The sequence below is a fragment of the Anabas testudineus genome, chromosome 19 (assembly GCF_900324465.2).
Source record: "Anabas testudineus chromosome 19, fAnaTes1.2, whole genome shotgun sequence".
Lineage (NCBI taxonomy): Eukaryota > Metazoa > Chordata > Actinopteri > Anabantiformes > Anabantidae > Anabas > Anabas testudineus.
The window spans coordinates 11,152,162-11,169,711 of NC_046628.1; the positions used below are offsets into that span (position 1 = coordinate 11,152,162).

At 39.8% G+C, this 17,550-nt stretch overlaps 1 protein-coding gene across 2 annotated transcripts in view; it reads left to right on the forward strand.

Annotated features, from left to right (window-relative positions):
- adkb (adenosine kinase b) overlaps positions 1 to 15,066 on the forward strand; it is a 93,721-nt gene extending 78,655 nt beyond the window's left edge. For both annotated transcript variants that reach the window (XM_026351949.1, XM_026351950.1), the window contains exons 8-11: positions 2,307 to 2,342; positions 5,761 to 5,875; positions 13,222 to 13,308; positions 13,630 to 15,066. In XM_026351949.1, the coding sequence (XP_026207734.1) occupies positions 2,307 to 2,342; positions 5,761 to 5,875; positions 13,222 to 13,308; positions 13,630 to 13,754 (363 nt within the window). In that variant the 3' untranslated portion in view covers positions 13,755 to 15,066. The remainder of the gene's footprint in view (positions 1 to 2,306; positions 2,343 to 5,760; positions 5,876 to 13,221; positions 13,309 to 13,629) is intronic.
- The last annotated feature ends 2,484 nt before the right edge of the window (positions 15,067 to 17,550 follow it).

Genomic DNA, 17,550 nt, shown 5'->3' on the forward strand with positions numbered 1-17,550 from the left:
GTTTGCCCGAGGAGGAGAGGGAGGAGAAGTTACGGGCCCCAAAAATCTGCAACAGTCCTCTCTCATTTGGAATCAGACCTAGAGCGGATCATCAAAGGCGAGCATGCAATCACAGCAATCGCCGAACAAACGAGATGCTTTTTTGAGCACGAGAGGATTTTGCCCAGATGTCATCTGAAGCACTTGTCATTGTTGGCGACAGCTGTAGAAGCACATGGGCCATCATTCGAAAACCGTCTACCACAACATACCAAAACGGCACACGTCAAATGCGAAACATGCACAGGCTGAAACATAAGGTTTTTGAATATTAATGCTGTAAGCCCCTTAAGGAACAGTGACTTTTATTGCCTTTCATTGCAGTTTTATTGGCTTGCCTGTGTAGTCTCAGTAATTGCATATTTACCGCCATACAGTATTTATAATATCAATATATTAGGTTTAGCTGAGCCTGTAGAATGAAATATTTTTGATGTTGGCATTCATAACAGCTCATAGAAATTAATAAATTCCTAAAAGGGATTACACTGTACACATGTGGCTCATAGACATCGCTTCAATTATCTTTTCTTCTAACACCCACACAGTCTCGAAAGGCTTTTCTCACAAATATTATAGCTGCTAACTAGAGAGAGATGGAGGGTGAGATAGAGGCATGTGCCGCTCAACAGCACCATCGTTATTCTAGCCTTCATGTGTCTCTGTTAAATGCTTTGAGATGAAATATCACTGTTTTGACAAGACATTTTGCAAGCTGCTCGTGTCCCTGCGAGATGCCTCATGCTTGTCGGTGATGGAACGTTTCTGAGGAGAAAAGTCAATATGTGGTTGTAAATAAATGAAAACAAATGTGAGACCTAAGCCCTTGATAGATTGAAGAGGCGAAGGGAGGAGAAAAGAAAAGACTATTCACCTTTACTCATTATAAAACAGCTTCTCCACTACAGTGGCTAATTGACTAGTCTCTTTGCCTCTGTGAGTGTTGAACAGAGGGGGGTTAAATTGACATATTGCTGGCACTGTGATGTTGATCCAAGTCAGAGAGCCATGAGGTTTCCCTCCAGGGACCAGTAACCTTATTGTTCCATGTCATCTCCTCCCCTTCTGTTTGAGGACCAGGTTGTCAACCTCTCCCCAAGGTCACACAAACACCAGCCCCCCTTCTGCAGATAATTGGATTATTTAGAATCACAGCATCAACTTATTGCCCTGTCTGGGGTCAAAAGTGAATTTAGTGCACGAGGGTGTCTGTCATCATTTGTGGCATCGTTCTGAACTGACAAGCAACAAGCTTCTGTCATCATCAAGGATGCATGTTTTAGTCCGTTTAGTACAAATCATGAAGTGATTCACCTCCCGTCACATCACTGCAAACCGCAATGGAGCATTTTGGATATACTGTAATCGCCATAACTATTATAAGTATGTGGTGGTCTCATTACATGTTGCGTGAATTATTGTAAGACCCTGAAACTTATCATAATATACTGGTGAAGTAAAGTTTTTTATTTCTGTATGTGAAAAGTTAGGAGGCTCATTTACTGTATAACTTAAAGCTACATTATGCAACAGCAGTGCAGAGATAATCACTTCTAAAAGTTTTAGAGTGAGGCTCACCCTTCTAACCAATCAGAGAATTTCTGCTTAATATTTCTTTTTTGCACCATTATGATTTGATATTATATTATGTTAACACTGAGGTCTTCCCAGTCAGCTGTTTATTTTCCATTCACTTCTGTACTAGGTAAACATCACTTTCAAATGCATTCTTTATGTCTTTAGATTTTCATTCCAATGCCAAAGAACATCTCAAAATCTAAAACTACATCTTATATTTGAAAAACACCCACATCAAGCTTACATAGATTTTAGTGAAACGGTATACACTGGCATAAACACTGGTATGTGCCTTTAAAGTGCACCTGTTAGGAGACTGAAGTAACATATATAAGGGGCTGACTGCCTGCAGTGTTGGGATTCCCACATACCACCACATATTTATTGTTTCAGTGGTGGTTTCATGGCTGCAGGCTGACGTGGTGTTATCTCATGCTGCTCTGGTAAGATGAGATGAAGTAGGGCAATAGATTAAATGGGTGGGCTGCATGCCTATTAAATCAGGAGTTGGCAGGGCAACACTAACTCTGGTTACTTATTCTCAAGTGATGGTGAGGAGCAGAGGGAATGGAGATGTCTTTACTTCATGTCTTGAGTGTGACATTATGCTCTGTTTGTGACTCTGTAATTAACTGCTTATTTGTGTGTGTGTGTGTGTGTGTGTGTGTGTGTGTGTTTTTCTTTTCTAGGAAGCGGCCACATTCGCCAGTGTGCTGGGCTTTGGGGTGAGTTGACCAGCAATTGCACACTAAACAGATCCTAAAGGTTTATTTTTGCTGATAATGAAGTTCTTTTTGGACAGTGATTGATGTGCTATTATACTCTCCAGGCCTTGCAGCAGTTGCTATGGAAACCTGGCAGTCGTCATGGTTTCTTTGTTCAGCCAGCTCTCTGTTATGACGCACTCTGCTAGGTCTGCACCCAACATCGCCTACAGATGTTATTTATTGAATTTTGAAAAGCCTCTTGGGAAGCTGAGAAGTTGGGCATGGTTTCAAGCCTTTCTCTGCAGGCTCTGGGCTCATCAGGTTGCATGGTTAAAAAGCTTCCTCATTATCTTCATTGCACTCAGGGATGATCTCCCTTCACTGCTATAGCATTACACCACACAGAAACACACTGTAGTCTTTTAATAACCAAATTACAGCCACCTGTGGAAATGAATTACAGTGCTTGTTACCCCATAGAATGTACACTGTTTTTAAGTGGAGCTACCTCTTAACTGTAAATGAATCTTCTTTTAGTCTATTTTTTGCCCGTATTTAGCATATCCTGTGTGCTTCTTTTAAAATGTAAAATCAAAAACACAAATAGCCCGTGTGTGTGTGTGAGAGAGAGAGAGAGAGACAGAGTGAGGGAGAGTTTTTGAAAATGGGCTCAGGTATTTTAAGTGCCTTCTCTTTCAAAGGTAGAGCTGCCTTAAATATGGCTCTGCTCTGTGTGAATAATTGTCATCCAGAATCACTAACGGCATGATCAACGTGACTGGAATAGAAATGCAATCCTGATGGCAGTGACAGGTTTAAGAGAGGAGAAGGGATGAAGACGTGGGGGGAAAAAAGTGGTGGTGGCGTGTGAGGGGGGTGATGGAGGGGCCCTCAGCTGAAATAAAAGAAAAAAAAGAAACACAAAGGGCATGTAGACTTTCCTAGTAGTTACAGTTCTTTGACATTTTCCATGTCAACCTGATTTGCCAGAACAGTACAAAATTGCATTGGATGAATGTGATTTCTCAGATAACATCAGCGATGTGTACTGTACTTACTGCGTGTCTACATGGGTGCAGTTCAAAGAGGTTTACTTCACAGTTGTCTTTTCTTTCCTCTTGCCACTTTCAGATCACAATTATGCCTGCATCTGATGAGCTGGCCCACATATTTTAGTTGTACACTAGCAAGCCTAAAATATTTATACATGTTATACACGCACACGTGCAATAATAAAAAAATCAGAAGCTTCATGATGCATCTCGGATCTTGGAAACAGACTGTTCTTAACCTAAGATCCACATATTATGGCTTTCATCAGGGGAACGAGTTGCTATGTTGTCAAAGAGATTCTTCAACCTGTTATCACGTGACTGAAATTACGTGAAAACTACTGAACCATATCTACGACAACTGTCTTTTTTAGGTCAAACCAAATGCAATGAATTGTATTTGTTCATATTATTTTGCATGTGTACAACATGTAGTGCTTCTTTTTTGATGTCATCCATTATGAGGAGTTTGTAAAATAATGCAAATCCATGTTGTGTAAAATGAATCTACAGTAAAAAATTATATTATTACATTCAAAAACACCACAGGAAAATTATTGCTGCCAGAAATCCAGTGAACAGAACTGTGTCACTATATGCAGTTTGACTCTTTTAAGGCCAGTGAGGTTAATTAAAATTCAGTAGTAGCCCAATAAATTGGTCAGTGTGGCCCTTTTGAGGGGTGGTGTAATTGGATGTTGTTGTAGTTGCTGCGCACTTGTCAATATCTGACCACGAAAACACTGCACGATGCACTTTGAATGTATTCAGCCACGCTGCTATCATCACATTGTGGATGACTACTAAAAATGACAGCAGCACTCCTTCACTATAAATACGAGATAAAAAAGCCTGCCCTCTCCAAAACAGCAATCAGCAGATCTGAACACAGTCGCCTGATTGTGATCTGTTTCCTTTAAATGCTCAAAGAACTATCTGCATCACAGCTCTAATTGAATCTTTTTTCCTGGCTGTGTTTCTCAAGCAGCCTGCAGTGGAGACGATCAGTTTCTCACTGGCTTCAACACAGAAACACAATTTAACACCCTTGTAAAGCTTTCATATTTCACGGTTTGTTGATTTACGTCTGATCAATTGCCTCACAATCGTAAATATTGCCATTTGTCAGCAGTAAACCAAATTGACCGTATCATTTGTCAATTCATTTGTTTTGCACTCACACTGAACATTATTTTTCTGCATTGTTTTGCCGTAGGAAGTTGTCAGGTAAGTGTTTATGCCGGGCAAAATAGAGGAAGGTTGTCAACGGGTGCCACTGTGCGTTTGTGTACCGCTTGCTCTGCTCAATAGCCACAATGCTTACCCTACCACCTCTGGCCCTTAGAACCTTTTAGCTCCCAAACTGGAGTAGAGCGCCTTTTTTTTATGTCCGGGAACATAAAACCAAAGGGTGACAATGTGCCGAAGCCCTGTGTGGTTTTGCATTCAGTGTCTGGAGGAGTGCTTGTGGTTACATCCAGTCACAGTGACAAATTGCCTTTTTTTCACCATCGCCTGCTAACAGCCTCTGTATTAACCTCACCATTAGCACTTACTTAGAGTGTTACACCCATTTTTCCTCAGTCCAGGCTCTCCCTGGACCTCTCATGGCTGATTAAAGGACGTTTGGGAAGCATTTAGAGGTGTAAAAGCTCATTGGTTTGAGTGAGGCAGTGTAGCTAGTGGTATTGGACTAGAGCCTATCTATCTGATTACTCCCATAACCACAGTATTTGCTCACCCTAAAGGTGCTTGAGTGTGAGCTTTGATACAGATGCTAGAGGTGTCTACGACCCTTAATGCTAGCTCCTCAGTGTGCCGTATTACAGAAAAGCAGAGTCCACCCCACTGCGAGATGGCGATAAAGACATTCCACCTGCTCATAGTACATCATGATGAGTTAATAATAAAGTAGCACTGACAGGTGTGGGTTTTTTTATCCCTCTCATGATCAAAGGCAAGCACTCCGGAGAGTTTTGTCGTCTCCAGGCGAGAATATCTATTCTGTGCAGATGCTTAGGAGAGATGGCCTGTTTCAGGAAGAGAATGATACAGTACACGCACCACCTATCCCTTCAGCTTGGAGAAGTAGCTTTATCTGACAATAGTATATCTTCACACGCTTATTTTCATTTCACTTAGGGAATATGACATTCTAATATTTTGTAGCTCCTGTGTAACTGCATGGAAGCATCATTTAGTGCTCATATTGATCTTTCTCTCAAATCGGTTTCATAGCCCATCTGGTTTCATTATCACCTGATCCATCTGCCAGGATTGGAAGAATCTGACCTCTCTGTCACACGTGAACATTGATTAAATCCTCAGGAATGATGCGTTCATCCAACTTAACATATTCACCCAGGGGTCTTGTGTTTTCACAGACAGATGACATTGCAGAGATTGCAAAGAAGACCCAAAACCTCCCCAAGGAGAACATGAAAAGGCAGCGAGTGGTGGTCTTCACCCAGGGCAAGGACGACACTGTTGCAACTGTTGGTAGGCCATTTTTGTTTTCCATTTTTGTCCGCTTATCTACACAGATTTTCACTTAAGTACCACTTGAAACCATCCCAACTTTGGCCCCTTTTGGACATCTTTACCCTTTACTTAAACCTCATATCTCAAAACTGCAGAACACAGCCTTAAATAGATGCTAGAGCGCTGACTGAAAAGAACCGAATGCTATCAGTAATTTCTTTGAAGTTAACCTCCAATATTGACACCAGATGTTAAAAAAAGAATGCTTGCACTACATTCTGTCATTTCAGAGCATAAAAGAAGTGTGGGGGATGCAGAAAGCAGGCATTGATTTGTGAAGTACTTCTAACTTTGTCTTGGACAGACTCCAGGCCAGTCCTCAGCAATTTTTAATGCTTCATCTCTTACATCCTGCCCTTCTTTCCGGCAGAATGTTGACCTTGGGAAGAGGTTGACAACACTGGTCTTCAAATCAATCCAATTTTCTTTCATACAGGGTTTATTTGTTGTTAGTGGGACATTAAAAAGCAGTGTCCTAACTGAGCAGGGGTTGGAGGTTTAAGTATTGTGGGGAGAGACAATAGCTTCCGATTACTACTGGGAAGCCTTTGCCTTTGTGTGGAGCCACAGGGTGTCTCTCCTTGTTGCCCTTGCAGTTCAGACTAGTTGTGCATGGGGAGAGATGGCCTCAGGTAAAGACTCCAACATATCACTCATCACTGGGGACTGCAGAGAAGCACAGCTACAACACGACTGTTAGCACTCCAGGACACTGACTTCACATGTGTCCGGTGTCCTTAATGGCATACTGCTGACAAGGGTATGAGCTGAAGCTTTGTACAGTATGTCATGGAGCGCGATCAATAATTATTTGGTTCTTTTATGTATTTTCTGTTGTGATTTTCTTCTATAAACTGCACTGTCATCTTGGCCAGGACTCTCAGAACTGTCTTGGTGTAATGAAAGTTAAAGTGGGTGCAATCAATATTTTAATATTAACAAGTGAACACAGTAACTTGTGGCTTTTGGTTTATTCTGTCAATGTTTACAACTATAGGAGGCAGCTTTTTAGCAGTAAAGCCCTGACGAACTCTATATTATCTAAGTTTCATCAGCAGGTGGTAGAGACCAAAAACTGCATTTAAAAAAAATGTATTGTATTTGTAATGAATATCCCACTATTAATAAGTGTAGAGTTTTTACAATATCAATATGTCTCTGAACATGACAACTTGCATATAAAATTTGTACTGATATGTTCAGTGAAGTCATTTGAACACTTTGTTTGGCGCTGCATCCTCTGACAGTCATAGCACTCACTGGTTACTCCATACACACATAAATAGTCATAATATTGTAGTCAGGATATGTAAATCTTGGGAACAGATTTGATAAAATTGCAAATTTCCTGGAGCATATCTGCAAGAAAAATGGCATATTTCATGCAGCAGCAGGGGTGTGATCACTTACAATGGGAACGAAGGGCGTGAGTTTTCTAACAGCACATTACATATTCTTGGTGTGTGCTCCTCCTTAATGCATCAGATAAAACCCTTTACTTTAAAATCGCTTGGCATAATTAATTCCCATGACAGAATTTTGTAAATTAACCGTGAGATGTGATATCATCCCAATACGATCCAGCTTCGTCAGTAAATGAAAATACTGAGTTATTGCTGAGTCTTAATTAAGAGAATCTATTTTAATCGAACAAGCTCATTTGAATTTTTGTTATTAGAGTTGAGTTCCTGAAAGTGATTTTTTTCCTTTCATGACACTTTGAAAAGAAATCTTTAAGCAGAACTCCAACAGAAATCCATCCATTGTGCAGGAGGTGATGGATAATTCCTGCCTCCTCCTCTCATTGCTCCTGCATGAAGACAGAGCTGCGCGCCTCTGTGAACTTTATATAAAATACATGATGAATGCAGGTGGGATGAAAGACAATGTGTTTCAGATGTCATCTACAAAGGCAAACATGATAAATGTCATTGACTGTGCTATCATTGCAGTGGAGTAGTTACAGTAGTAGGTGCAGCAGCACTGGTGTGTGTATGTCAGTGTGGGAACATCGCTATTCATGCCAGCCAAATAAATGTCAATGTAAAAAGAGAATTAAAGATTTTCATTTCCCAGAGGCGGCGCTCTAATAAACTTGATCTCTCATTTTGTTTGCAATTTGTCCTCCTGTCAGGATTTGATCATTTGCCAGCCTCTGCGTGTCATGTTAAACCATTTTATAGTGATTAAGGATGGGAGAATGCCTTCCCCCATGGTATAATTCTCCAAAAAGAGATGTCAATTTGTTATTGTTCTTTCCTCCCTGTCCCTTATTTGGAGCCTTTCATCACGCCACTGCTTCAAACGTGCCTTTTAAGAGCTGGGAGCAGAGGGAAATGGCCCTTTATTTAGCTGCCACTGACACTGCTGAACTACACTAGGCTTTTGCTTATACACCCATTAAAGCAGTAATTAAGATCATTGTGCCCTGAACCTTAACGTTGAGGAGATCTAATAAATGATCATTCAGCAGGGGTTGCCGCTCTAATCGCTGATAAGGACCTGATAAAGCCAGACTTGGTTTCTCAGCGAGTTTTAAGGCTCTCGAGGGAGCAAGGCAGGCAGATTTCAACTGGTAATCTATAAAAAAAAGCTAATCTATACATGTAAATTACATATGGTAGAAGGAAGAAAGAGAAGCAAATACTTGGGCTACAAGGCAAAAGGCTCTTGTTTATTTATTTATTTTTCCTAGATGGGTCATTTGTCATTCTCACCCAAGTTAGATTAAAAGCAGAATTATTTGAATCACTATTTGAAGATATTTTAATGGTCTGTTTAAAAAGCAGCATGCTTATGTTTCATACTGCATAATAGACTAAGTCAATTAACAGCCTGCACTCTGAGAAAGACCTTTTATTCCCCCTTGGCATTTCACATTGAAGTGTTTTCTTTCATGTCTCGCTAAAGGATATTGGTTGGTGCTGATCTTTTGCCCACTGTTATAGTAATTATAGGCATATGCATTTTTTTCTTCTAACTGAATTGTGAGCAAAGATATTGGTTATGATAAGGAAGCAGATTGAATTTCAACTTGCTCCTAACCAGTCGCATTTGCCAAAAAAGTGGTGGCGTTGTTTTCCCCTCTGAGGCTCAGAGTTTGGCTCAAATGCAACAGGAAATGTTCCAGGAGAAGTATTCATGGAAATTTCTCTAATAAAGATGTTGTACTCTTTATATTTTAGCAAAATAGTCGGATGTAATTGAGTCACTTGGCAGCTCTGGATTTAAAATCATCATGTACGAATTGTTTTGCTTGCATAGATGAAGTATATGATGAAGTATAACAAGATCAAAGGTAATTTTAATGACCTGCCAAGCACTTGATCACCTGTTTTTTATTAGCAACAACAGAAAGCACTGGAACATCACAAAGAGAAGCATGTACTAATTTCAGAGTCAAAACAATGCTCTATGTGCTCATTTTCCAATAAAGCTGAGGTCGCCTTATTTGCATGTACAGTCGCTTTTTGTGGAGGGAAGCATTTTCTCAGCTGTGAATTGGCATTGTGAAATAGAATAGCCAATAATAAATGACTTAATTGATACTAATTTCAAAGAGACGCCTGTTGAAAGAATTTCTTAAGTTTAATCACCACCATTCAAGAGTAGTAATGAGGGAATTATGAAGAATGAATTAACAAAAGCACACAATTATAGCTTACTGAAAGGAAGTATTTTGAAATCCTTTAAGTTTATTATAAGTTTTCTTTTCTTTTTTCTGTTAAAGGTACGGATACATCTGAAACTAGCAAAGACAGCTCACACTTAGAGGCTATTTCCACAGACATCGCACTGTGTTTGGGCGCCATGTTGCATGCATGACTACGTAGTTAACAAGTACGGCCTCAGCTTTACCTGTCGATGCACAGCCGTACCAAACTCTGCTTCTTCATTGTGTCAAAGCAAATGAGGAACAAGAATATGTTTGTGATTTTAACAAAACAAGGTACAGCCGAGTTTTATTGATTGGAATGAATGTTGCTGATCTCATTATACTGAAATGTGAAATGAGTTCAGCAAAGTGATGTTTTCAGTCGTTCTGCGAGCCAGTATCAACAGAGTCAGAGTATTTTGGCAGGAGTTTATTTTTTTTTTATTGCCATTTCCACAGACAGAGTTTGCCAAGGAGATCTTTGTTACAGATGGCTAGGGAATTGTTTGACTGTAACTTGAGTTAACATGTCAGTCAGATTCAATAATTTGTATCCATGAGGTTATGTGAACTTTCACCCAGCAGCAGAGGACAAAACTTCTAATTTGATAATAGAAGCAAGAGCAATACAGGAAGTCTGTTGTGCCGCGTTTCTAGAAACAGAACAGAAAGGTAACTGTAAATGCCATCAACTGCTTCACAGAGCTCAGTGATCTGACAAAACAGGAACATGCACATCTACATGTCCTAGAAGCAGTTTAGGGTTTTACATTAACATCTCTCTATTGTCATAAGGACAAAATCGAAGGCACATGCCCACAGAAACATTTGGGAAAAACTGGCCCCTGATGGCCATTTTGCAGTGACAGATATAAACTTAAGAGGTTGTTCCTGATGATGAGGATGGCAAGATTTTAAATGTGTCCTCTGGGGAACATGAATCGAGTAGTAGTAGATTTTCCAGACTCAAGTGTTAGACCTACTAAAAGAGTAGTCAATACTGTAAGTGACAAGTTCCAGTCAAAATAAAAAAATAAGACAGAAGAGAAATGGCAAATATTGTGATATGTGCATTAGTTCTGGGTGAATTACAACACTTTAACTTGACTAATTAGTTGGGATAAGAAAAATAAAAAAGTCAACGAGCTAATCAGACGGCAAAGCAAAAGAAGAACAGTATAATCAAGTGTCATCCAATTCTCAATTCTAATCTCAGTCTCATTTGAAATGATTTTAATAAGAATCCAAAAACAGAGCTGTTAATTTCCACAACATAGCAAAAGGTCTCACAGATTCTGATGTTTGTTTAATGAACTCCGACACCTTTTGTTGTAGTGTTATCTCAAACATGATCGTCACTTTATGTGAGAGTTCACCTGTTTCCTCAAACTGACTCCTCCTCTAATCACTCACAGTTGAGAGAGTAACCCCCGCGTTTTCGCTGCCATTAACATATTTACACAATAATTTATTTTTGATTTTTGGAACAGAGTCTGTGCTAAACAAGTGCAGCAGCTTCAAATGATAAAGCATCCGGTTTTATAGCTGCAAAGTGCATCTCATAAGCACGACCACATCTAACAACTCGACTTTCTTAACTGCGAGTTAACTGACAAACTGTAATTTATTATTAGCACATTTTCCATGTGCGATTAATCATTTGAAGAGAGAGGAGGGTTCTCGAGCTTCGTCTGTGGCATTAATTAAACAAAGTCGTTATGCTACTAATTAGATGATCCTAAAAGGATTCATGTCGTATTGTGATTTATTATCAGAGTGACAGTCAGCTGCGTTCCTTTAAAGAAAAGATGTGTCATTAAGAAAACAAAATCGGACTCTATCCGATACGTCTTCAGTAGCTGACCAGGAATCTCATCTTCAGCCTCCACTCGGTGGAGTTTCCTTCACAGTTGGTGTATTACAGTAATTTCCTTGACATCAGGTGTTGAACATATGCTCAGCTGCAGGTTGTGTATCTTTTGCCCTGTAGGACAATGACAGAAATTTATTTAAAAATTGATAAGGTGGGGTGTCTGCGGCTCACATATTCTCTGAGTCATTGTCATATTAGCAGGGAGCCTCATTAGACAACTTGTTTATATATATATAGTTTTTTTCCTTGTGTTCTTAAACTCCCAAGCTTTTTTTTCTCTATAAGGGGTCTGTCAGCCTCCTCGTGTACCTTTTATCCACATGTCAGTCTTTTGTCTCCTGCACCTTTTTTAAGGTTCATGTCGGCACCAGAGCCTCGGATTGTTTGAAGATTTTGTGTGTGGTTTAGATTGTTCTGACATAAGTTGCTGATTTAATGTCACTCTACACCTCAAGACTTTGTCATCTGGTTGATTTTTGTTTCTTTCCTCCCCTCTCTGCCTTATACTGGGAGACTCTTTGAAGTGCATATGCTACTGATAATTGAAGCAGTAAAATCCACTGAAGATAATAGAGAGGCCCTCATTTAATGGATTCCGTTTTGAACTGAGATGACTCACAGTAACTGTTCTTGCATTGTTTTTAATGTATCACAGCACTCACCAAAAGCTTTACAGGCACTGAAAATCTTAGCATTTTAGCATTTGTTTTTTTTGGCAAATTTAGGGACACTGTAGTATTTCATTCCTATAAATGCCCATTAGTTTAATGTCTGATTTAAATAATCATTTGAGCTGCAAGTTGAGTTGAATATTTAATTTGTGTGTTGACAGAAAAGAGGCAATTATCACAGTCGATTGTCATTTATCAAGCAAAAATGCCACTAAATCCTTATTCTTCTCAGTTTAAATCACTGTAAACTGAATTTTTGGGTGGTTTGGACTATTTGTCAAGCAAAAAAAAAACTATTAATAAAGTCACCTTGGGTTCTGGGACATTTGGTAGACTGAAAGATTTGTAGAAAAAATAAACAAGCCTTCCAGTCTACAGATTTTCTCTCAGTTCTGTAAGGCTGTACTTAGGCAAATCGGCTTAAATAAATATAAACAGCAAGATGCTAATACAACCACAATGCCACCATATTACTTTAGTGTGTTAGTAATATTTGCTTGTTAGTTAGAACCACAAAGTGCAGCTGAGGGAAGATGCCATTAATATTGTAAGTGTTCAGTTGTACCAAACCATATTGGACAAATTACAAATTTAAAGTGATAATGAAGTTTAGCAACCACCAAAGTGTTTATAATTAATCCTGTGGGGATTCTTCATTGCAGCCCATTTAACAGGTGTTTTGTCATTTTACTGAAAATCACAAATGTTAAGAGATGCTAGAGGAAATGTCAGGAGATCAACAAACTCTGTATGCTCCTCTGGGGGTGAGCATTCATCCATTCAGTCGCTGTGGAGATGATATAATGCTATTTTGTGTCCTGCAAGGCCAACTTTGACATCTCATGACTATCTTTGAATTCCTCACTGTAGATTATAGAACACTAATTACATAGTTCCTATGTACTCTATGCTATACTCTTCTATGCTAATAATTAGACTCTTGCATGCTGAAGTGCAAAACTTAAATGACCAATTATACCTAATTGTAACAAAGCCTTGTGTGAAATGACCTATGAATGTTCTCTTCAAGTTACAAGCAAAAGAAATAACAAGCCAAAACTTGTGTTCAACTTGAACTAACAGCCTTCCCGTGTCCTGACCACAGGTGAGAAGGTGACCATGTTCCCTGTTTTGGACATCGACCAGAATCATATTGTGGACACTAACGGAGCCGGAGACGCCTTTGTGGGAGGTACGGCATGAAAATGATCCTGCACACAGCACGACTTCTGTGTACTTTGCCAATTAACCTTTGATACTGGCCAACTATGTAACGCAGTAATGTCTCCAGATTATATGAGCGTGACATTTAGCCTGCTGTTTTTACTCGGTATGAGCTGATCATAGCGCCACATAAAACAGCTATCATTTGGGTCCTGTTGAGGATGAAACCGCATTGTAGCATTATCCAGAAGCCATTAGGACGCGGCTCAAGTTAATACTAAGTGCTCCCCAAAACATTTTTGAGGTGATGGATGGTTAGACATTGACCTGTGCTCTCCTGTCTACCCAGGATTCCTCTCTGCGTTGATCCAAGAGCACGCGTTGGAGGAGTGTATCCGAGCTGGGCACTACGCCGCCAACGTCATCATCAGACGAGCTGGATGCACCTTCCCAGAGAAGCCAGACTATCAGTGATGCTTCGTAGCTTTGCACATCTGTCTGTTCCATAAAATGCTTGTATACCTACACACTGGGATTTTATGGATTTTATTTTTTTTCTATTTACAGTGACTGACTGAGTTTATGGGACTAAGTGCTGCAGCTTGGAAATTTTCCGAGCTTGAATAAGCAACTAAGATGTTTTAATACAATTCATACAATGTACTAGTATCACTGTTGCAAAAATATGGTCATGTTTAAAGGAGCATTCCACTGAAAATCTGTCTTTTGAACATCAAAAACTGAACATCTGTAAGCCTGATAGGTGGAGAACAGCAGCAAACATTAACACCACTTCTGTAGAAAGTACTCCTGCAGCAGGGATCCCCAAACCTGGTTCTGAAGGCCCAGTTTGTTTTTCCTGCCCTGCCCACTGCTAAATTCAGTCAATCTCCAACATACCAATTCGCTCCATCTTCATCTGAGATTGTATTTTCCAACTTCAGATCGGCTGAACACACCTGATCCAGGTAGTCATCACTGGGTAGAGCAGGCAACAAGCAGGACAAGTGGGCCTGGAGGACCAGGTTTGGGAACTCTGTCATACAGTATATTCCAGGTCTCCATCCTTCATACATATTTGTTCCATGGTCTGTATATTTCAGATTAATTGTCTGCACTGCTGACACTCCACACAGTAGTTCTGTGTCCCAGCATCACTTAGTCATTGCTCTAAAACTTGAGCGATGTATTCGTGAAGCTTTGATATTTTGGATTGTGCACTGCGGATGGGATGGAAGAGAGGAAAAACACATTATCCTGCAGGATATGTTTGAAAAGTAAGACGTGGAACTCTAAAAAGTTAGTGTCTTGCTCCCTTCTGGAGGAGCTACAATACAATATCTGTACTAATAGTGACTCAGAGTCGAGGCCAAATAAAAGAAACTTATCTAAACACCAGTTCAAACTTTGCTGCAACACTGTTGATCATTGTGCTCGATGTGTTCCAAACATCATTTCACCAACAACTGTAATTACGTGTCTGAGTTGTGAGGATGCAGTTGCGTGACACAGAAGCGTATTTAGTAGTGAAAATCGTGAGTGAAGCAACCAGTTACTTTTCACAAACTTTTCAGAGCCTTATTTCAAGCCTGCAGGGCCTTAGTGTTGCAATACTGTTTACTATAACAGTAGATTTTCAGTTGAGTATATCCTCAATATTCACTTGTTAAGCTGCAGAACTCATGGATTGGTTGCTTTTACGGGTGGCCTTCAGTTGTCAAAGTGACAGTTTTAATGAGAAAGAATGTGTATTTGTTATTATACAAATAAAAATATATCAGATCCATTCTACCTTCTTCAATCAGTTTTGGCAGATTTCCTTTTATCAGCTGCTAAAGTTTCTTTAAATAAGAATATAACACACATGGTTAGTGTATTTTGATATATTTAGAGCAGTACACATACTCCAGCCTTGTGTCCCTGCTTCACTCAGTCACCCCCCTCTCATGATGCTGGGTCCTAACTGGACTCTCAGGGTCTGGAGCGGCACTGCATGGCTACAGGAGATCATTTTTCTCAGTTAAGGGATTAGTGGCTGCTCTTCGTGGCCATCATTAGAGGGACCTGAAAATTAGGCTGATCCTTCGTACCCAGCTGTTCTGTCGCGGGGGGTTACAGACAAGGATCAGAGGGAGGCCCCTCCCCTCTCACCCCCCCCTTTCACTGACTGTGGGCCGACAGAAGTGTTGGGCAGTGTCTCGAGTGTTTTGTGGAAAACAATTCAACGCTGAGCTGTTCTACAAAGAAGTGCAATATAGAGAATAACATTTTGTTGCCCTAAAACAACCTGTTACATAATCTTTTATTTTCTCTGCTCATGTCTGGAGGAATTCAGTTTTTACACTCCCTGCACCAAAAGCCCAGTTTGTTGTAATGAAGCGTAGTTTATGCGTCTATGCTAATCAGGGGTATCTAGGTGAAAACATTCTCCAGCCAAAATGGTCTTAACAACTTTGGGACACTTTTTTTTTTTTTTTTATTTTTTTTATCATCAGCATTTTTAAGGTTTCATGCAGATGCGCTTTGAAAAGGACCACATTTCTGATTGGGCAAGATCACACTCCATGGCAGCTGGTTCATTTGCTTCTCAAGATGACAGATGGCAAAACACAAACACAAAAAGAGGGAGCCATGATTAAGTAATGAGAATGCCTGCCACAATAAGGAAACTACTAAACATACTTTTCGCACTTTTCCTGGTAAACTTTTGTGTTGGATGCAAGAGGCGTAGAAATAAACATAAAATCTGTGCATTTAATTTACATTTTACAACACGACGATATGTGTTTTGTCAACTAGTGAGCCCGAGGCATTGTGAAAATGTTTAATTACAGTTTTATTGTGTGGCAGCAGTCTACAAAAACTCTTCATTTGCTGCTTTGAGTTAAATACACAGTTAAAAACTTTGAAGTAGGGAGAGAACGAAAAATTGACTTTGTGATATTTGCCTGCAAAACTGTTTTTTCGTTTTGTTTTTTTTTTTAATGCAAGCAAAGGCAAAGGACTAACTGGGGCCCTGGCCAGTGTTTTGCCCCGCAGATGGGCAGCAGTGTTTGTGAATACCAGTGTGGCAGTTGGCAGGGATTGAGGAGGGGGATGGGCAGATTGCAATGGCACATGCTCCAATTCAAATTATCCCTGGACCCATGTAGCAGTGAAGGACCTGCTGGGGCCCAGGGTGGCATTCATTATAACCAGACACAGACAGGTTTGGTCAGTGCCTCCATCATGACACCAGCCTTTAACGCACTAAATCGGAGCCGCCTTTATTTATATTGTGCCTGTTTTAACAATATACAGCTGAGCCTAAATGAAAAGACTAATAATAAAGAGGCTAATAATGCATTTTATTAGCATACATTTACCACAAATTATCAGCAAGTAGAGTTAATTAAACATCAAGGACTGAATTGCAAGAAGATACTGAATGTACTGAAACACTAAAGGTGTCAAAGAGAAGCAGGTAAATGGAAGCGATCAACAAGGTCATCAAGGTAACACAGGCGTCTGAAGATACAGCGTGGCACAATTCAACACTATTAACCCAATTAAACGCAAATGCAAATGAAATTACACATCAAATAAATCTTTCTGAAAAGGTTAAACGTTTTTATTTGAGCTATTCTAAAGCAGCTCGTACAGTACAAGTATGTGTTTATAATCAGATGGGAAGTCACTAATTATCTCTCTGGTTACATCTGTATTATGGCATGAAAAATGAGCTTTGTGGCCTTTTTAAAAGCTGCTAAAAAGTTGGTGAATGAGACCGTGGAGCTCAAATCTGAAGACTGTAATTTCAATGATCTACATTATTGCTAACAACCACTGCTCTTCCTTGGTCATGGTGAAGTTAATTAGCAGATCAGGGTGCTGGTGTATAATATCCTAAACTGCTCTGGGTAATATTAGCTACAGTCGTGCGTAAAATAGCTCCTTTTAAAAAAAATTAAAGTCTGGATTTGTGTGTTTATGTCACATCAATGGAAGTTTTTATTTTTTTAAAGCCCATGGGAGCTCGTGTTAATAGTGTAACAAGCCTGTCTAGATCAATACACCAAAAAGAAGAGGTGTAAAAAAAAAAATGTTCCTCTTGGCTCATCAGTGGACATGTTGATGGAGGGGGGGAAAGTGAAATTGACAATATCATTGTAGGAGCGCACTAAAGGGGCGACGGTCCGCTCCACTACACTGAAGTAGGGATGTCTACAGTGGAAGAAGAAGAAGGGGGAGGGTACCACTTTGTCACAGGCTGCTATGTAGATTAACCTTT